Raw genomic sequence first — 22,648 nt, forward strand, 5'->3', positions numbered from 1 at the left:
GCCTGGTTCCTTGGCGATTTTTACCATAAGAGCTTATATGGTTTATATGGTTCCACTTATTCAATTGGTCTGACATTTGACGGAGCAGTAAATGTACAGTAAATGTACAGTAAATGACCAAGTATGGTTGTCAATATTCCAATGTACAGTTTTGCTTGTACAGTGTTCCCCCCCACTCCACCCCACCCACCGAACCACCTCCAATGTACAGCCCCCCCCCACCCAACCTCCCCCAATGTATAGTTTTTACGTCAAATGTAGCTATATACTCTTTTCTGGACTCTTTTTGTATCACAAACAGTACTGTATTTGCAAATCTGGTATGTCATAAATGTATAGATGTAGCAGTACTGTCTATCTGTATGTCATGTATGTCATATATGTCCTGATGAATTGAAAATGGGGGACCCTGATGTAAACAAGACGAAAGTCTTTCTCTGGTCTGCATCCCCTTAACAATTGTGTGTATTGAGCTGTACTGTATTGTACCCATTCTGCAATCTGTTAATAAAGTTTTCAATCAATCAATCAATCAATCAATCAATCAATCAATCAATCAAGTTCAATCAATCAATCAAAGCATAGTTGAGCATAATTAAATGAGATCTACATTTTTACATTTGACAACAACAAGAAAGTCATGGGTACACACCGTCATGGCCGTAGCCAGCTATGAGGTAACTATTTGTAACTATAAAAAAATATATATATATATATATTATAAATTATTAGTTTTTTTTTATTTTTATTTTATGTTTGGTCAACGACCGGCCCACTATTAGGCTGGGACAGCGGCCAATTGGTACTGACTGGCACTGGGCTAGCCCAATCACATCTCTTACTAAACACCCCCCCACCAGTCGTGCAGGTACATGACTGAGAGGGGGGCTGGTACATGACTGAGATGGGGCTGTGGTACATGACTGAGAGGGGGCTGTGGTACATGACTGAGAGGGGGCTGGTACATGACTGAGAGGGGGCTGGTATACAGGACTGAGAGGAGGCTGGTACATGACTGAGAGGGGGGCTGGTACATGACTGAGATGGGGCTGTGGTACATGACTGAGAGGGGGGCTGGTACATGACTGAGATGGGGCTGTGGTACATGACTGAGAGGGGGCTGTGGTACATGACTGAGAGGGGGCTGGTACATGACTGAGAGGGGGCTGTGGTACATGACTGAGAGGGGGCTGTGGTACATGACTGAGAGGGGGCTGTGGTACATGACTGAGAGGGGGCTGTGGTACATGACTGAGAGGGGGCTGTGGTACATGACTGAGAGGGGGCTGGTACATGACTGAGAGGGGGCTGGTACATGACTGAGAGGGGGCTGGTATACAGGACTGAGAGGGGGCTGGTACATGACTGAGAGGGGGGCTGGTACATGACTGAGAGGGGGCTGGTACATGACTGAGAGGGGGCTGGTAGATGACTGAGAGGGGGCTGTGGTACATGACTGAGAGGGGGCTGGTATTGATTGATTGATTGATTTTTATTGTGGAGTAAAAGACAGCATCCAAGGGATAAAAACATGAGAAAGTGCAAGCACTTATTTCCATCATGGTCCCTGATTTTGGACATGGACAGACATCATAAAACATCATAATAAAACATACTAAAACAGAGCATCATAATAAAACATAGAGCATCATAATAAAACATAGATCATCATAATAAAAAACAGAGCATCATAATAAAACATAATAGCAACCCCATACAAAAACACTCCCTACCCTCTCCTTCCTAGACGTGGCTATTCTATACTTCACTGGCTAGCCATTTCTTTGTGGCACGCCTAAAACTTCCCCCCTCTTCGATGTTTTTCAGGGCCACTGGAAGCTTGTTGACCAGTGGTGCAGTGGCAAATTGACAGTAGGTCAAACGCTGCATGCTTCTCCGGGAGTCCGGTTGGATAATGCCATGTAAAAGCGATTGCGCGTACTTCAGCCTCAGTGAGTGAGGTATCACCGAGTGATACCGAGTGATACCAGCACTGCAACACTTCCACTCCAGTGCTGCAGAATATAAAAAAGTATTTGTGCCCATTAGGGAGTTACATTTTGGCAGAATAAAATCCGTACTGCTCCTTCTAGTGGAGTATGAATGATTGTCACGGAATCGATTAAAATAATTCGATAGATATTTCGGACCTGTATTTTATTTTTGAACTATCTTGTGTGTGAGACCTAATTTGATGTGAATTACCCTTTTATTGACCGGAAGCCAGTTTAGTTGCCTAAATAAAGTTGGCCCTAGGTGAGTGCGTGGAGGTAGTTTAAGGACTACTCTCATTAATTTGTTTTGAGCTGTCTGAAGTTTGTTTTTCAGGACCTGTGGAGTGCCACTAAACCAGGAGGTGGCAGCATAGTCAAAGTGACTTTGTACTAATGCGCCCGCTAGCATTTTAAGTGTTGCCTGGTCCAGTAGTTTCCCTTGTCTAGCTAGGAATTTAGTTTTCTGGCAGATTTTAGTGTGGGCTTTTTTAGCCATGGCCTCTCCTGTAAGATGTTTGTCCAGTATGCAGCCTAGATATACTACAGAATCCTTGTTTGTTATTTGCTTCTCACCTACTCTTACCTTCATTTCAATTTCTAGATGATTGAGAGGGGGCTGGTACATGACAGAGGGGGGCTGGTACATGACTGAGAGGGGGCTGTGATACATGACTGAGAGGGGGCTGGTACATGACTGAGAGGGGGGCTGGTACATGACTGAGAGGGGGCTGGTACATGCCTGAGAGGGGGGCTGGTACATGACTGAGAGGGGGCTGGTATACATGACTGAGAGGGGGCTGGTACATGACTGAGAGGGGGCTGGTAAACATGATTGAGAGAGGGCTGGTATACATGACTGAGAGGAGGCTGGTACATGACTGAGAGGGGGCTGGCTGGTACATGACTGAGAGGGGGCTGGTACATGACTGAGAGGGGGCTGGCTGGTACATGACTGAGAGGTAATGAACAACTATTTGCTCATTACCAGTATGGTATTGCTTAAATTGCACAGCTTTTTGCACATCTTTGTCAGGGAATTCCAACAATTTGGACCTGAATGTACCAGTTAATTGTAATCATCTCTCTCTCTCCTTATGTCTGTCAAGCCAGGTTGTGGAGGAGAGAGACAGGGATGAACAGGCTATAGACTACTTTGCCCATCCTGAGCCTGCTATGATGCAGGTGTTTTTACATCACCACCCAAAACAAGATTCAGCCAAGAGCGAGTGAGTACACTGGTCCACTTGTCCATGGCACTTACTACCCAGCTTTGTAGTGGTTTGGGGGAATAGTACAGTAGGTACGCATATTTAAGGGAACCGCAAGGATGGTGTACTGGTGGGTGGTGTCCGACCGATTATGGTGGGCCGGTCTGGGCCAAAAAAATAAATGGACCTCCCTAATTTCTAAACCCTGGCTACGGCCCTGCACACCGTACAAGACTGTGTGTACCTAATGCAATTTAATCTTTACTTGTTTCCATGGTAACCCACCCAACCCCCTCCTAATGTACAGTTTCCTCCCCCTGGAATGTATATAGTTTCTGTTAGGATCTCTGGTGAATGAATGAATGAAAACTTTATTTAACAGATTGCAGAATGGGTACAATACAGTACGGCTCAATACACACAATTGTTAAGGGATTGCAGACCAGAGAAAGACGTTTGTCTTGTTTACATCAGGGTCCCCCATTTTCAATTCATAGTGACATTTATGACATACACAACATACATGACATTTATGGGATAGGGACATACATTTACATTTAGTCATTTAGCTGACGCTTTTATCCAAAGCGACTTACAAGTTCTGTATGACAAGTCATCAGGAAGGGCACAACTCTATCAGCTGAGTAACAATGTTCATAAAGTGTTGAGTGCTACAGTGTAGGTTAGTTTATTAGGACAAGTGCATGACAGTAAGGTTAGTTAGGGTTAGATTATATATATTTTTTTAATTCAGATAATGGTTGAAGAAGTGCGTCTTTAGTCGACAGCGAAAGATTGGACGGGTTTCGGCTGTCCTAACTGGGGTGGGTAGTTCATTCCACCATTGTGGGGCAAGGACTGAGAATAGGCGACTTCTCTTTGATGACCCTCCCGGAGCTTGGATAGGAGTAGGTCTGAGGCGGCCAGAAGATGCAGAGCGTAAGGGTCTTGTGGGTGTGTAGTTAGAGACCATTGACCGGAGGTAGGCGGGAGCGGTTCCCTTTGCCGCACGGTATGCCAGGTCGAGGGCCTTGAAGTGGATTCGTGCAGCAATGGGGAGCCAGTGCAGGTCCCTAAGAAGTGGGGTGACATGGGCCGACTTCGGTAGGTTTGAGATCAGGCGGGCCGCTGCGTTCTGAATGAGTTGAAAAGGCTTAGTGGCAGTGGCCGGGAGGCCAGCGAGCAGTGCGTTGCAGTAGTCGAGGCGGGAGATGACTGTTGATTGGACGAGGAGTTGGGTGGCTTCTTTTGTCAGGAAGGGGCGGATCCTTCTGACGTTGCTCAAAATATATATGACATACAGGTATTTAGTACTGTTACATTTGTGACATATACGATATGCAAATATACAGTACTGTTACCCATAGATCCTGACAGAGTATATACATATGATGGGGAGGGGACTGTACATTAGGAGGGGGTGGGTGGGTGGGAGAGAAATATACATATGGTGGGGAGAGAAAATATACATACGGTGGAAGGTCACACTACCTCCCTCCAGATCCTACCCTCGCTGTGCAGGCGCCCCGACCGAACTGTAGGGGTCGCTGTCCACAACGCCCAGGACCCACCCATCAGCTTTCCCACCCCTAACACTGCCAATTGTGTTAGTATGAACGACCAGCCAAGCTGATAGCAACGCCGAGAGCTGGACTCGAACCCAGCGTCTCCAGCGTTGATGGCGAGATACACGTTATTTAACCTCGTTCCCAGTTTTATCTCCGTGAGATAAAGCCTGGTAAAGAACTACTGCCGAAAGTGTCTGTGGGGTAGAATTTCCGGTGTATGTACTTCCCCTGGAAGCTGCCTCCGAACGGACCAAACTTTTCCTGAATCCTGTCGGCAAACAAGCTAGAACGTCCCGGTCATGTAGTAAATTCTTCAGGGGAAGCCGTTGCAGTGGCTTAAACAAGGAAATATTGTGCACTTCACACGTTTCTATAATTGTTTTGTCAAAACCAGAAAGCCTGTAGCCTGTACTTCCGTTTAGACATTTTAGGAGGCATATCTTTACCAGCCTACACGTTGTTGAACCACAGACCGTGTGGGCAGCTCCTAGTGGACAACAGTGACTTGGCTGACAGAAGGAGCACGTCCAGTGTTAGACTAAGACTCCCAAGATGTAACACTGAACGGCACATATATGAATTGAAAATGGGGGACCCTGATGGAAACAAGACAAACGTCTTTCTCAGGTCTGCATCCCATTAACAATTGTGTGTATTGAGCCATACTGTATTGTACCCATTCTGCAATCTGTTAAATAAAGTTTTCATTAATTCACAGGAAGTCCTTCATTCTGACAGCCATCAGACTCTATCACTGTGCCTCACTGCATCACTGAGCACAGGGTGACAGTACTATCAAATGACTTTTACTTTACTCTTAGATCGACACTGTACAATTCCACACTTTTGACTGTACACTTACTGTATATTTTACATTAGAATACATAACATGAAAAATGTATATCCCGGACCGTATGTTATTCGTAGTCTTATTTCTATTTTTATTCGTGACTTTTTGACTACCTAAATGTTTAATGTTTACTGTGAGCGATCTGTAGTGCCACATTTCCCTTGGGATGAATAAAGTATTTCTATTCTATTCTATACTGGGCAGCTCCTAGTGGACAACAGTGTCAGACTGTAGTTGTACTGGGCAGCTCCTAGTGGACAACAGTGTCAGACTGTAGTTGTACTGGGCAGCTCCTAGTGGACAACAGTGTCAGACTGTAGTTGTACTGGGCAGCTCCTAGTGGACAACAGTGTCAGACTGTAGTTGTACTGGGCAGCTCCTAGTGGACAACAGTGTCAGACTGTGGTTGTACTGGGCAGCTCCTAGTGGACAACAGTGTCAGACTGTGGTTGTACTGGGCAGCTCCTAGTGGACAACAGTGTCAGACTGTGGTTGTACTGGGCAGCTCCTAGTGGACAACAGTGTCAGACTGTAGTTGTACTGGGCAGCTCCTAGTGGACAACAGTGTCAGACTGTGGTTGTACTGGGCAGCTCCTAGTGGACAACAGTGTCAAGACTGTGGTTGTACTGGGCAGCTCCTAGTGGACAACAGTGTCAAGACTGTGGTTGTACTGGGCAGCTCCTAGTGGTCAACAGTGTCAAGACTGTAGTTTTACTGGGCAGCTCCTAGTGGACAATAGTGTCAGACTGTGGTTGTACTGGGCAGCTCCTAGTGGACAACAGTGTCAAGACTGTAGTTGTACTGGGCAGCTCCTAGTGGTCAACAGTGTCAAGACTGTAGTTGTACTGGTACACTGTATTGCACATCACATCTAAGCAGATGGTTGTGATGGCATGATCAATATTGGAAAAAGTCATCCTGAATATTTTACTGTTCATACTGTTCTTGAGATTTATTCTCAAGTCTGAGGACCAGGAATGAGGTTCTTAATTAAAGATCCCCTCCAGATGTATTTTAAACCTTTAAAAGTATCCATTCCAATGTTTTCCTGTAAACAGCTCGCTCTTTGTTTATGTTCACCCAAATAGAAAATAGTTTTCTGTTGTTGTTCCTACCTCACATAACCTCGCGACAGTGGCTCGGGAGGTAGAGCAGTCGTCTGGTAATCCGGAGGTTCTTGGTTCGATTCCTGCTCCTCCCGGGCAGTGTGTCGAAGTGTCCTTGAGCAAGACCCTTAACCCCTAACTGCTCCTAATGAGCAGGTTGGCACCTTGCATGAACGCCTCCGCTGTCAGGTGTGTGAGTGTGTGAGTGAATGGGAGGCATATGTTGGAAAGTGCTTTGGATAAAAACGCTATATAAATGCAGTCCATTTACCATGACAATGAGGGGAAAAGGCTGTATACCAAGTGAGTCAAACTGATGAAGGGGGTGTGTGGCTCTTCAGCCCTCCGATGCTCCCTCCAAACTGAGACAATCAAATGCGCTGTCTTAAAAACAATGCATGGTGCTATAGCTGCCCCAACAGAACAACCTTAATGGCTCAGTACTAAGCCACACGTGTCTGATTCGTCACCAGCCGCTCTCATCGGTCACTCAGACTGAATGGGGAGTATTTATTGGTCAAATTGGGACATTTAGGCCATGTCAAGACGAAGACGATTTCGGTTGTATCCTTCAAAGTATTTGATCGTATGGACAAGGCCTTAGTCTGGAACTATTTGCTACTTGGACCTACATTGTTGCCAAGTATATACATATATAATATTGTGTAATGCCATCCACAATGCTGCTTTCTTGCTGGAAATGTATTTGTTGCTCAAAAAAAGCATTGCTTTTTTATTTGTTGCTCATTTCAATAGCACAGCTCTGTGGCTCTGCTGCCACCCTGTGGCCAGGGATGGCAACTACAACAAACTGTGACCGTGCAGCGTGTGTAGTAGTGTAGTTGGTGGTTGACATGACAGACATACTACAACTACCATACAGACGGACTCTGGAAAACCTACAGTGTTCTTCTAATGGATTTCTGGCAGACTAAGCACAGCTAGTGCATTGCTGTCAACTGGTCGATAAGACACACTTAACACACAATGAAGGGATATGGATAACATGAAGTCTTAGTTGCTTCCTCCACAAAATACTCCCGAATTAACAAAACCAAAAAACAACCACAGCCTACTCAGGCCCAGTGGTAAACTTAACCTGTCTCAACTGATTATTGAACCCACTAGGCCTAACCTGAAAAATAGTTCCATTATTGGAATGGACCTCTGGACCCTATGGTGTCTATTGTTTGTGGTTTTATTTATTTATTTGTATTTTTCTCTTCTTTGTACTTTGTCAAATGTATTGATGATGATTATGTCAATGTAAATATTCAACAACATTGAAAATGAGAGCGGCCCCTCAATATTTTTTATTTAAATAAAGATTTAATTAATTAATTCATGAATAACGGTACTGTTGGTTCACTGGGCGTACAGTATAACTCTACTGTTGGTTCACTGGGCGTACAGTATAACTCTACTGTTGGTTCACTGGGCATACAGTATAACTACTGTTGGTTCACTGGGCGTACAGTATAACTCTACTGTTGGTTCACTGGGCGTACAGTATAACTCTACTGTTGGTTCACTGGGCGTACAGTATAACTCTACTGTTGGTTCACTGGGCGACGGGCGTACACAATAACTACTGTTGGTTCACTGGGCGTCAGTATTGGTTCCCTGGATTACAGTATAACCCTACTGGCCTACTGTTGGTTCACTGGGCGTACAGTGTAATCCTACTGTTGGTTCAGAGTATACAGTATAACCCTACTGTTGGTTCACTGAGCGTACAGTATAACCCTACTGTTGGTTCAGAGTATACAGTATAACCATACTGTTGGTTCACTGAGCATACAGTATAACCCTACTGTTGGTTCAGAGTATACAGTATAACCATACTGTTGGTTCACTGGGCGTACAGTATAATCCTACTGTTGGTTTTGAAGAGACATACTGTAGTAGTGAAGGGAATGTTGTTTAAAACACTTGTTTGTTCATACATGATTATATCAACCTCACACTGTTGGAATGGATGTTCAAACTGACCACATGGCATGAAACCAGACTGTAAAAACAGCAGCAGATGATCACATTGGATGTACATACAGGTAAACAATCACACAGGTGGGATTAGAATGGTGAGCACTCTAACGATGATGTAACAATGGCTGTTTGCGAAGACAGAATTCCGAGGAAACATCTGGAAATACCTCACACCTCAAAGGGTTAACCAGAGAGACTTTAGAGAGAAAAATACACCATATCTGGTTCACATAATTGGTTAAGATTTAATCAGGTATCTGTTCTCAGGTCAAAGAACTTACCAGAGTCAACCGTCAACCCTTTCAGGTGAATGTTTTTTTTTTTTTTTTTTTAGGAATGTTCTCTCACAATTCCATTTTGGAATTGTAAGAATCCAAAGCTTTCAATGGCCTGTAGCCATGGTTACATCATCATTAGAATGTCCACGTGAGACAGTGCACCTGAAAGGGTTAATACAGTCAGTGATACTGTAAGGATTAATAACACTAAGCAGAGAACATACTGTAACTGGTGTTAAAGATCCAGTACAATGATGTTTTAATTCATAAATTGCTTATTGTGGAATGTCAATGTCATGAGTATAATCTTTTCAGCTTCGGTTTTGTTTTAGGTCTGAGCACAGCCAACTCTCAGTAGGCTTAGGGGGCGTGGCCTTCTTTTCACTAGACATTATACTGTAGATGCTTGATTTCTAGATGTGACTGATGGGCCAATCAGACAGTGGGAGTAACTGATGGGCCAATCAGACAGTGGGATTGACTCATGGGCCAATCAGACATAGTGGGATTGACTGATAGGCCAATCACGGTAAACTGTGTATATTATGTAGTATCTCCAAGGAAGACTGGATATCTGACATGGTTTGATTCTGTTGATATCCAGGGGGATAGAGATCAAAGGGCTTTAGTCGTCATCTTCACAACATCAACAGTTCAAACATTTTGGGTAATTTTACATCTACATACCTTCTGTTAGAAAAATGCAACAAGATTGAAAAACACGCATTTCATTGTACTGAATCTTTAAGAGATCGCATTCTCCCATTCATAAAGTTGTCCTCTTATAAGCAATTATATGCTCTTTCTGTTTGTCTGTCCGATGGTAAAACCACACTGTCCAGACTGCTCAGGGTCGTTGACAGGGGTTGACAGGGGTTGGTGATTTCAAAGCTGGTTGCACTGTGTTTTAATGACGCCATGTGCACGCGCGCTCCCGCGCTTGCGCATAAATGTTCCCTCGCGTGCGCACAGACTAAAGACAATGCCTAATTGCCTCTAGGAATGGAATGTAACGCAAGTTTTGCGTGAATGTATCGGAGAACGTATTTGAACACACCTGGCGACCTGAGCTATTGTTATGCAAAGTAGCCAGGTGGGTACTTGGCGAGTTGGTGCATCAGTCGAGTGCAGCACATTCCTGTGTGCACGCGCGCGCACATCCGTGCATGTGCGTGCGCGTGCTTCTGCTCACAGAGCCGGTTGATCGGCGTGCAACCCCGTCCCATGAGCAACGCACCCCTGGTCGTTGAGGACGGTCTTGGTGACAAGCTAGCAGTCTGGGCCATAGATATATATCACTAGATGACTCACCCGCGCTGCTGGCCAACGGAGACCAACGTTGCCACATGGCGGCCATCTTGCGTGGGTGGAGCACGCCCACTCATAACATGCATGTCTATGGTGCATGTACTATTGAAATAACCATAGCGTGCTCAACTTTCAACCGTTTGGTTTGTTAAAAACGTCAGAGAAGTAGTTATCATACTGCATACTTATAATGGACTTTCATATAAAAAAAAGAAAAAAAGATTCTTCCAAGCAAGAATCATAGCCACGTTAATAACGTTTGTAATAAACCAAACCGTTTGTAAATCCGTCAAGATTTCAGCGAGTTACGAGTATTTTTGTTTGTGCAGATCATCACCAGTCATCATCATCATCACTACCAGCAGTAGTCCACTCAAGCAAGATGGCCGCCGGTGAACTAAGCGGGAGACTCCGCCTTGAGCCATCTAGTGTTTATATATATATCTATGGTCTGGGCAGTGTGCTTCCTGTCTCCATGCTCACCCACCCACAGTCTGGGCAGTGTGCTTCCTGTCGCCATGCTCACCCACCCACACCCAAATATGGGCAGCTTTCCTGAACATCAGACAAGCAAGCAAACGAGATTACACGCCTTAAGGCATGACACCAGTCATTGGTGGTTTGGGGCTTAACAGTCTGAGAAACAAGCCAGCGACTATCAGACCTGGTCAGAATACGTCACAGAGTAAACCACAAGAGGAGCGCTTGGTTTACTTAGTAACCGACGCCTTCAGGGTGGGTGGGGTTGTTAGAGAAGGTCGTGGGCCTGTGACCCGGAAGGTGGCTGGTTTGAATCTCAGAACTGGATGGGATCTGGGTGGGGGAAGATTCTCTCCCTCCTTTAACAACTAACACTGAAGTGCCCTTGAGCAAGGCACTGACCAGTGGATTTGCTCAGTGGCCAACAGTGCCAGACTGCGGTTGTACTGTTGGAACTGTGTGTGTGTGTGTGTATGTGACTAAAAGATAAAAAATTGGAAAAAAAAGAAAAGAGCCTCTACCTGCGGAGTCAAACAGCTCTGGGTAAATACAGGTTAAAAACAACACATGATCGGCCGCTGTACTATTTTGTAATACAAATACAATTTTGCCCTGCAGGCCAATTTGAAAAGCGGAAGCCGGAAAATAAAGGAAAAAAATAGCAGATTCAGCAAAGCGTTGCTTCTGTTTCTCTAGTGCCTGTGGAGTAAAATCAAGCACTTTTCCCCAAGTGTCTGAAAAGCTTTTAAAACACACTGTGTTTTGGCCGCGCCTGGCGCCGCTTGTCAACTGAACACAGCAGTCCATTATAATACTGACCCTGCTGCCCTGCTCCTGACGGTGTTCACACTACGAGCTACAGAGCTACAGGACATCATTCATTTTCAATGGAAGTCGGCGACATGAAGCTGCAGAGACACACGTCCGTCACGCAGCAGAGACACGCGTCACGCAGCAGAGACACGCGCCACGCAGCAGAGACACGCGTCACGCAGCAGAGACACGTCACGCAGCAGACACGCGTCACGCAGCAGAGACACGCGTCACGCAGCAGAGACACGCGCCACGCAGCAGAGACACGCGCCACGCAGCAGAGACACGCGTCACGCAGCAGAGACACGCGTCACGCAGCAGAGACACGCGTCACGCAGCAGAGACACGCGTCACGCAGCAGAGACACGCGCCACGCAGCAGAGACACGTCACGCAGCAGAGACACGCGTCACGCAGCAGAGACACACGTCACACAGCAGAGACACGCGTCACGCAGCAGAGACACGCGTCACGCAGCAGAGACACACGTCACGCAGCAGAGACACGCGTCACGCAGCAGAGACACGCGTCACGCAGCAGAGACACGCGTCACGCAGCAGAGACACGCGTCACGCAGCAGAGACACGCGTCACGCAGCAGAGACACGCGTCACGCAGCAGAGACACACGTCACGCAGCAGAGACACGCATCACGCAGCAGAGACACACGTCACGCAGCAGAGACACGCGTCCGTCACGCAATGTTCCGATTGAAGTTGAGCTTCTCCCGCTCCAATGACGCCACGAGGTGTTAACGAATCACAAGAGAGAAAATCATGTTTCAACTAAAACTACATTCAAATATCATTACACCGAGCAGGTCGCTATCATTGTTAGAACTCCACGTGTGTAAGCTATAACATTATTTGACTGAAATAATTTCATCACAAAGATCAGGTTAGATTTAATCTTAGTTATTGTTAAACATAATTCACGTTTTTGGAGAATATTTTACGGTTGCAATCTCATAACATTTAGTAGGATTTCTGTTCTACTAGTAATCTCATAACAAGCATACTGATTAGCGACCACGGCGCTCAAAGGACACTCCAAGGACGACTCTGTGACAACAAGTGTAGCTGTAGCCGCGCATAACCGCTTTGTAGCCCGTAGTCTGAACACCCAGTTGAGACACTCAAGAGTACATTTACATCAACAATGTATTCTGGTTACTGGCTCTCATCCCGGGTTAAAGGGTACATTCTAAATGTTGGACCCCTAGCCCTATTTCTCACTTGGCAATGATGTTGTCGATTGGTAAAGAGTCCTTTCTCAGCACAATCCATGTTGTTCTTCATAGGTGCGTGAAAAGCATTACTTTTCCTCCCACAAAAACATTGATTAAAAATGTTGACGGGTCCAAAATGAATGTTGTTGTTTACATGTTGCGTGCATGTATCCCCTCCCTACTTCCCATTTCCCCCACGCGGAATGCACCTGATTGGATAGATGACATGCCGGTGCTTTAGTCCGACATCTAGTGGCTGAATGTTATCTATAGCACCTTTAAGTATTATCGTACATTTATTTTTCTTTTACACCGGCCCCATTCACTTCACATTAGTTTTGTGGGTAACTAAAGAGGAGCTGTGGGTGTCCAGTATGAAAAACAGCATGGATTGTGGTGAGAAAGGACTCTTACACTTCGACAACATCGTCTGTAAGTAGGACATGGGGATAAGTGTCCAAAATCCTCAACTTACCCTTTAGGGTGTTTTTGCGGATAATGTGTTAAATACACATTCTACACACACCATTATCCCAGTATATATGAATACACGGAATAGTCTGAGTATTACCATGTAACCTGAGCGCTGTACAGTAAGTAAACACACAGCATGGCCGTCCTGCATGGGGGAATAACGCCATCTTCTCTGGGTTTCAGAACCAGGATAAGACTGTATCAGGGTTACTGTTAAGCGGGGGTGTGAGGTTTACATGCACCAAGTCAGAAATAGAATACTGGACTATCCCAAATAACATGGGATATAGTGGTGTAAATGTAAACAAATCCATCTGTCTCGTGGCAGACAGATGGACACAAACTGGATAATTCACACCCTGTTCGCCATTTAGCTAAATAGAAGAAGAAAGAAAAAGAGACGTACAGACCGTTTCTGGACTAGCCCAATGCCCATTCTGACCCATACTGACCCATTCTACAACCCACTTAGGTAAAACTTCTTGGATTCATCCCCTCCTCGCTTGGTACTTACGCTTGGTCCTGGACACTTTTAAATACATGTAAAGAATATGTACAAACTGACAAACAAAAAGTCCCATTTCTATTTCAGGACATAACTTTTTTCCATCACCATCTAGAAAGAGAAGCAAAGGTGGGGGTGGGGTAGGGGGTTGGATTTGGAGTCAGGCATTTTGTTCGCTAGCGATTGTTGAGGCGCCACCAGAAACTAAGCGGCCATTTTGTTCTGTTACGTTCATCGAGTCACCGACGTCAGTTAGGCTGCCGTTTCCTTTAGCAGTTTTTTTGCGTTTCGAATAACAAGTTTATACGATCATTCCATACAGCAGAAGCACTTAGTCTCAGCTCGCTTGTTAAGAAAAAAAGAATCCAATCCAGTCTAATCCGGTCCAGTCTGCTCCAGGATCCAGTTTATGAAGCAATGACTCCATGAATACATGAATGTTTCCCCAATTAGCCCAGGAAAGCAGCTGTGAAGCAGGATGAGGTGAAGCTGTCGACACTGAGGAGAGTGCAGTGCAGTTAGCCTCGTTGTGCTAACTGCACAACAAGACGGCATAGCATCTTCTAGCAGTAGGAATGCAGTAGTTGGAGTAGTTGAAGCAGCCTATGTTGGTTGTCAGGCAGATAAACAAAGAGGATTCTGGGTAATGAAGAAGGGTGCGTTCTGGGATCGACTAACTGACTGGCGGAGCTCTAAGCCAATGGAAGAGGTGATTTAGGAACATTGTTGTGTTTGGGTTTCTTCATCTGTGTATCCCCCTACCCCCTCCCTTCTTCCTCCTCTCTTTCTCTGCCCTTAAAAGTTTTCATTCTTTATCCTTCTTTTCTCATTCTCTCGTTTCTACCCGTCCACGGGGTGAATGGTGGATTGGATAAAAGATGGCACCCGGTCAGTGTAAAGGCATAGCCCCTCCCCTTCCTGTCCCAGACAGGAAGTAGGAAGTGCGTAGGTCTAGGAGGGTTCAGCGGTTTTCAGAGCGTCAACCTTGGTCTCCAGGTCTGTGATCTGTGGAGTATTAAATAATATTACCATTTTATTAGTAATTATCATACTACTGAAATAAATAATCATATTGACAGATAGACATGCAGACAGACAGACAGATAAACACACAGACAGACAGACAGACAGACAGACAGACAGAGAGACAGACAGACAGACAGACAGACAGACAGACAGACAGACAGACAGACAGACAGATAAACACACACACAGACAGACAGACAGACAGACAGACAGACAGACAGACAGACAGACAGACAGACAGACAGACAGACAGACAGACAGACAGACAGACAGACAGACACGACAGACAGACCTTATCTTGCAGGGTATCAGTCTCCTCTTTATGACAGGCTTCAGTGTCCTCCTTGACTCTGCGCTGAGCTGTTTCCTTCTTTAAATACTCTATCTCCCTGGAACACACACACACACACACACATACAAGCAAGAAATGAGAGAGAGAGAGAGAGAGAGAGAGAGAGAGAGAGAGAGAGAGAGAGAGAGAGAGAGAGAGAGAGAGAGAGAGTGTTAAAACCTGAAAATCTGAACTACTTAGTAAGGGTGTAACAATCTCAATTCAGAATAATTTTTTTTAAAGAAAGTCTAAAGGTCCTGATCGGAGTCATTTAATATTGAGTCCTGATCTGATATTTGTATTTCCTAGAGATAATACAGCTGCAAAGTGCACACTGCAAGTACATTCAAGTTAGTAAAAACAAACCCAATGTAGACAGGGCCTCATAACATCTACTTTTTTTTTTTTTTTTTTTTTTATCTTTTCCCCCCTCCTTTTTCCTCAGTTTTTCTCCCATCCTAATGTTAGTCGTTATGCCAATTCCCAATCCCCTTCCTGGTCGCTGCGCACCTACCCCCTACGGTCGGTCTGTTTTATTCTCTGGATGTACCATAGTGTTATTACAGTACATGATACTACTTAGTACCATAGTGTTATTACAGGACAGGATACTACTTAGTACCATAGTGTTATTACAGGATACTACTTAGTTAAACTGTAATTGCAATACAATAATCACAGTATTCTGACTCGGTACAGTGAGTGAGTAGTGGACAGACAGGCAGCAGGCCGTTAGGTTATTTGTTCATGAGCCTCACTGCCTGGGGGGAGCCTGCTGGTCCGGGCCATGAGACACATGAGACACAGTCCACAGTTGGGTGGTTGAGGTCTTGTGACAGGAGGCATCATTCACGCTAGCAAGGACTTTACTCTCCTCTTTCCTTGGCTGAAACCTCAAGCTCTGAACCACAAGTCCTGTGCTAAACAATAATGAAAGGCAGCCAGCAGCACTACCAATGGAGCCAAACATTAATAAAAAAATAATGCTCTTGATTGGGTCAAAGGGCAGTTATTCAACCAGTGGAGTTTGCCAGACGTACTTCTGTTGGTAGTCCTTAATGAGTCTTTTGGCCTTGCTGTATTTCCTCTCCAGAGTTTGGTACTGAGCCTGCGTCTCCTTCAGGTGTTCGTCCACCGCCTGGAGGACACAGAGGACACAGAGGACGACACGTGACCTTACGTACCTGACCACCATGACGCTCCACAGGATTTGTAATGTATATAATTCTGTTTAACTCTTGTGTGGTGTTCAGGTCTGTGGGACCCGTTTTCAATGTTTACTAAAAGATAAATGATCAAATTAATTTAAAAAAAATGTAAACCTGAGACTCATTGGCCTTGGCTCATCTTATAAACATATAAAATAATATGTGTGTGTATTACAGTATGTGTGGAAATTGTAGGTGAAAACAAGTAAATAGGTTCACTGTGTACCTTCACTGTCTGCCTCAACCTATAGTTTCATTTATATTTGAATGGTGTCACTGTATCTGATGTATTGTGTACCTAACTGTGATTCTGATTTTATATAGTAAAGTGCCTGTACATAAATATAGACTACCTGATATAAAGACTGGGTATTAGATCAATATTACAAGTATTGTATTATATATATATATATATATATATATATATATATATATATTATAGTACTACCTGACAGAGAGACTGGGCTTCCATCCAGTAGCCCTCCAGCTTCTCCATCCTCTCCTTGTTCTCCCGGACATTCTGCTCCAACTGAGCGCGCTCCATACGCCAACGCAGCTTATCCTGCTCTGCATGGGCCAGCTAAGGAGAGACAGAAAGAGAGAGAGAGAGAGAGAGAGAGAGAGAGAGAGAGATGAGAGAGAGAGAGAGAGAGAGAGAGCACTTTGAGCTGCACTCCGTGTATGAAAGGTGCTATATAAATGAAGATTATTATTATTACTATGTTTAAACAGGATATTGTACTATGTTTAAACAGGATCTTGTACTATGTTTAAACATGATCTTGTACTATGTTTAAACAGGATCTTGTACTATGTTTAAACAGGATATTGTACTATGTTTAAACAGGATCTTGTACTATGTTTAAACAGGATCTTGTACTATGTTTAAACAGGATCTTGTACTATGTTTAAACAGGATCTTGTACTATGTTTAAACAGGATATTGTACTATGTTTAAACAGGATATTGTACTATGTTTAAACAGGATCTTGTACTATGTTTAAACAGGATCTTGTACTATGTTTAAACAGGATATTGTACTATGTTTAAACAGGATATTGTACTATGTTTAAACAGGATCTTGTACTATGTTTAAACAGGATATTGTACTATGTTTAAACAGGATCTTGTACTATGTTTAAACAGTATATTGTACTATGTTTAAACAGGATCTTGTACTATGTTTAAACAGGATCTTGTACTATGTTTAAACAGGATATTGTACTATGTTTAAACAGGATCTTGTACTATGTTTAAACAGTATATTGTACTATGTTTAAACAGTATATTGTAGTATGTTTAAACAGGATCTTGTACTATGTTTAAACAGGATCTTGTACTATGTTTAAACAGGATATTGTACTATGTTTAAACAGGATCTTGTACTATGTTTAAACAGGATATTTGTGAGGTTTCTGTCCTTGCCTTCTCACTCGTTCTGTTCCTTTAACCACCCTCGCTTTGTTTTCATTCATTTTTTCTGTCAAGTATTTCAATTCCCTCGTTCACACGTTTCTCCCCGCTGACGTCATCTGAGACGTCGCTGATTGGTTCCCTCACTTCCCCACGCTTTTCAATCACATTCCCCAGCTGTCACTGCCTTTCAATCAATCGATCCCTCATTATTTATACCCCGTTTTCCCCACTCTAAGTTGTTGGTTCGTCTTGATTTGTCGCTGGATGTTTTTCCCCGTTGCTGCTGTTTCACTGTGCTATTCTCCAGGAATTCCTAGAAGCCTCCGCTTTCCTAGAAGCCTCCGCTTGGATACCTGCTCCGTGGCGCGCGCTCGCCTCCACTGTTGTTCCTGTTCCTTTACGCAGCTCGTCTGGGTGAGTTTTTCTAGACTGACTGTCTTGACCTAATTCCGATTTTCGTGTGTAACCTTTACACTGAAGTCTACCACCTTTTTGTCAGACAGTCACTCACCCAGCCATTAACGTTTTTGCTCTTTCCTTTATGGAGTAATATTTTGGGATCTTCCACCTCCCACTGTGTATTTACACGAAGATATTATTTCACATTTGGACTGTGTTTGGATTTTGCTCACTGTGTATTTACACGAAGATATTGTTTCACATTTGGACTGTGTTGGATTTTTGCTCACTGTGTATTTACACGAAGATAGTATTTCACATTTGGACTGTGTTGGATTTTTGCTCACTGTGTATTTACACGAAGATAGTATTTCACAATTGGACGGTGTTTGGATTTTTGCTCACTGTGTGTTTACATGAAGATATTCACTTGGGCTGTTTTTGGAATATTGCTCATCACTGTGTTGTTTAACACGAAGAATATAACACCCTGTCCTCCAGCTCGTTTTCAAGTCTGCTCTGTCACTGACCCGTTCCCTCTCTCCCTCTCTCGGTCTTGCACAACATCTGAGAGGTCCGCCGTGAGAGTCTGCAGAGCGGTACAGAGGTCTGCTCCTGCTTCCCAAGACTACCCTTCCGGGAGAAGCTGCAGAGCAGCAGAACTTTGCCCCTTGTTCATTGTACCTGTTTCTTGTTGACCTGCTTTCCCTGTTTCACTTATTCTAGTCACCAAATAAACAAGCCCTTGTATTTGGCAACTCTGAATCCAACTCTCTTGTGTCGTTGCGTTTGGGGTCGGTGTCAAACCATAACATTACGAACCAACCATGACGACCCCAGCCGACACAGAGGGGGTCAGAACCGCACTTGCATTTCAAGTCGAGTTGACCAGGGATCACGGTCTCCAACTAGAGCGGGCTGCGGCTGCGGTGCAGAACCTCAGGGACCAGGTCCTGCCTATGCAGGGTTCAATGGCCGCTATGGCGGGACAACAGTCCGAGATTCTCGCCCAGCTTAACTCGCTGGGCGACGCCGTTAATACTTTTCATCTCTCACACCCTCCAGGAACTTTCCCCGCAGCCCCAGCAGATCTCGCACCTCGGGAACCCCTTCTCTCCGTCCCACGGCTGTTTGACGGTAATCCCGAGGAGTGTGCCACATTCATCATGCAATGTGAGTTGGTTTTCCGTCATCAGCCAAGCCGTTTTTCAGCTCATGGGTCCCGAGTGGCTTATATAACCAACCTACTTTCAGGCCATGCTGCCCAGTGGGTCACATCCTCCTGGGCAATGGAAGCAGATTTTTTGTTCTCCTACCCAGACTTCGTGGCGGAGCTCCGCAGAGTGTTCCACCATCCAGCCCGAGGCCTGGACCCTGGAGCCCGGTTGGGGACCTTCCGGCAAGGGAGCAGCAGGGTGACGGACTATGTCATGGAGTTTCGACTGGCGGCGGTGGAGAGCGGATGGAACGAACCTGCTCTTCGCCTAACCTTCATAAGGGGGCTCAGTGACGCAGTCCGGGACCAGCTCGCTACCAGGGAGGTGCCCGACTCCCTCGAGGAGCTGTTTAGCCTTGTCATCCGTATTGACGGACGCCTCCTGGAGAGAAGGCGCGAGAGGGCCCGACTGTCACCTCCTGAAGCACCCCGGACTCCTGGACGCCCCGTCCCCAACACTACAGTGGGTAACAGGCTTCCCCGTCCGGTGCGCGAGGAGGAACCCATGCAGCTGGGACGCTCTCATCTGAGCCAGGCGGAGCGTCAGGCAAGGCTCAGGTCCGGTCTCTGCCTCTACTGCGGAGGTGCGGGACACCGTATCGCCGACTGCCCTACCCGGCCAAAAGATCGGGCTCACCAAGACCCCGGGAGATCCTGGTGAGCCGTTTTTCCCATTCCCAGCGCCGCGCACCACCTGACCATCTGTTGAGCGTCACCCTGGCCTGGGGGGACCAACGTGCCACGGTGGAGGCCCTCATCGACTCTGGGGCAGACGAGAACTTCCTCGACTTCGAGTTTGCCACCCAAGCCAACATACCTCTTGAGGCCCTTGTGAGGCCCTTGGAGATCTTTTCGTTGGACCAACACCGCCTGGCCGACATCTCTCAACGGACCGGCCCAGTCTTGCTGACCATTGCTGGGAACCACGTAGAGAGGATCCAGTTCCTCATTACCCAATCCCCCCTTGTCCCGGTGGTCCTGGGTAGGCCCTGGCTCGCGCTGCACGAGCCCCACATCGCCTGGGCCTCCGGTACCATCAGGGGCTGGAGCTCCTCCTGTCACGCCCGCTGTCTACAGGCGGCGTCTTGTCCCCCGCCCCGGAGACCGGCTGGTGAGTTGCCCCCGGATCCCTCGTCCGTTCCTCCCGAGTACCACGACCTCATGGAGGTATTCAGTAAGACCAGGGCTCAGTCCCTTCCACCTCACCGCCCCTATGACTGCGCCATCAACCTCCGCCAAGGGGCTCCCCTTCCCGGCAGCCGCCTCTACAGTCTGACTGCCCCGGAGAAGAAGGCGATGGATCTCTACATCTCTGAGTCATTGGAAGCAGGACTCATTCGGCCTTCCTCCTCCCCGGTGGCAGCCGGGTTCTTCTTTGTTGGAAAGAAGGATGGGGACCTGCGACCCTGCATCGACTATCGTCAGCTCAACGAGATCACCATCAAGAACAAATACCCCCTACCTCTCATGAGCTCCACCTTCGAGCCACTGACCCAGGCCTCGTTCTTCACCAAGCTGGATCTCCGAAGTGCCTATCATCTTGTCCGTATCCGTGAGGGCGATGAATGGAAGACCGCCTTCAAGACCCCCAGGGGCCACTATGAGTACCTTGTGATGCCGTTCGGTCTCACCAACGCCCCGGCGGTATTCCAGGCACTCATGAACGATGTCCTCCGTGACATGCTGGAGGTGTTCGTGGTGGTGTACCTGGACGACATTCTTATCTTTTCCAGGACCCTCGAGGAACACATCCTGCATGTCCGCCGGGTGCTGGAGCGCCTCCTCCACAATCGGCTCTTCGTCAAGGCGGAGAAGTGCCGTTTCCACTCCAACTCCGTCGACTACCTGGGCTTCATCGTGGAGAAGGGCTTGACCCGAGCGGATCCTCGCAAGATCCAGGCAGTGGAGGATTGGCCGGAACCCACCACTCGGAAGGAGCTACAGAGTTTCCTCGGGTTCGCAAACTTCTACCGAAGGTTCATCCGGAACTACAGCCAAGTGGCGGAGCCTCTTACCAAGCTGACCTCCCCCGCTCTGCCGTTCGACTGGTCCCCAGCGGCATGCGCTGCGTTCCGCTCCCTCAAGAGAAGGTTCACTTCCGCTCCTATCCTGCTCCACCCTGACCCCAAGAGACAGTTCATCGTGGAGGTGGACGCCTCGGATTCTGGCCTGGGCGCTGTCCTATCCCAGCGTTCTCCTTCCGACCAGAAGGTACATCCTTGCGCCTTCTACTCGCGTCGCTTCCTCCCCGCCGAGAGGAACTACGACACCGGCAATCGGGAGCTACTGGCGGTCGTGGCGGCTCTGGAGGAGTGGCGTCATTGGCTAGAGGGTGCCGAGGAGCCTTTTACCATCTGGACGGACCACAAGAACCTTACGTTCATCCGCGCTTCCAGGCGCCTCAACGGTCGGCAGGCGAGATGGGCCAGTTTCCTCAGTCGGTTCGACTTCTCGCTGACCTTCCGCCCCGGTTCCCGCAACACGAAGGCCGACTCCCTGTCCCGGATGCACTCCAAGGGGGCTCCACCCTCTGAGGACCCATCTCCCATCATCCCGGAGGCCCGAGTGGTTGGAGCCATCACCTTGGGCATCGAGGGTGTGGTGAGGCGTGCCCTACGCTTCCAACGTGCTCCAAGCAACGTCCCTAGGAGCCGTCTCTTCGTCCCTGACTCTGTCCGGTCCCAGGTACTGCTGTGGGGCCATACCAGCCGGTTCGCCTGCCACCCAGGCGTCCATCGCACGTTCTCCTTCCTGGCTCGTCGTTTCTGGTGGCCCACCATGCGAAACGACGTCAAGGAGTTCGTATTGGCCTGCGCGGTCTGTGCCCGCAGCAAGGCCTCTCACCAGGCACCCTCCGGGCTCTTGCAGCCACTTCCCGTTCCAAGCCGTCCGTGGTCACATGTGGCGCTCGACTTCGTCACTGGACTACCCTCCTCCCAGGGGAACACCTGCCTTCTGACCGTGGTGGATCGATTCAGCAAGGGGGTCCACCTCGTGGCCCTCTCCAAGCTTCCCTCAGCAGCCGAGACGGCGGACCTCCTGACGCACCACGTGTTCCGCCTTCACGGTTTCCCCCAGGACATCGTCTCTGACCGGGGGCCCCAGTTCACCTCCCAGGTTTGGCGGGCTTTCTGCAAGGGATTGGGGGCAACGGTCAGTCTCTCCTCCGGCTACCATCCCCAGACAAACGGGCAGACGGAGAGGATGAACCAGAGCGTGGAGTCTGCTCTTCGGTGTGTGGCAGCCGAGAGG

At 47.0% G+C, this 22,648-nt stretch overlaps 1 protein-coding gene across 1 annotated transcript in view; it reads right to left on the minus strand.

Annotated features, from left to right (window-relative positions):
• Positions 1-12,296: 12,296 nt before the first annotated feature.
• LOC311240470 (neurabin-2-like) overlaps positions 12,297-22,648 on the minus strand; it is a 74,440-nt gene continuing 64,088 nt past the window's right edge. The window contains exons 10-13 of the mRNA XM_084329050.1: positions 16,814-16,945; positions 16,198-16,295; positions 15,119-15,215; positions 12,297-14,805 (exon numbers count right to left, since the gene is read on the minus strand). Coding sequence (XP_084185176.1) covers positions 14,752-14,805; positions 15,119-15,215; positions 16,198-16,295; positions 16,814-16,945 — 381 coding nt within the window. The 3' untranslated portion in view covers positions 12,297-14,751. The remainder of the gene's footprint in view (positions 14,806-15,118; positions 15,216-16,197; positions 16,296-16,813; positions 16,946-22,648) is intronic.

Source organism: Notolepis coatsorum, assembly GCF_963971535.1.
Source record: "Notolepis coatsorum genome assembly, chromosome: 14".
Classification (NCBI taxonomy): domain Eukaryota; kingdom Metazoa; phylum Chordata; class Actinopteri; order Aulopiformes; family Paralepididae; genus Notolepis; species Notolepis coatsorum.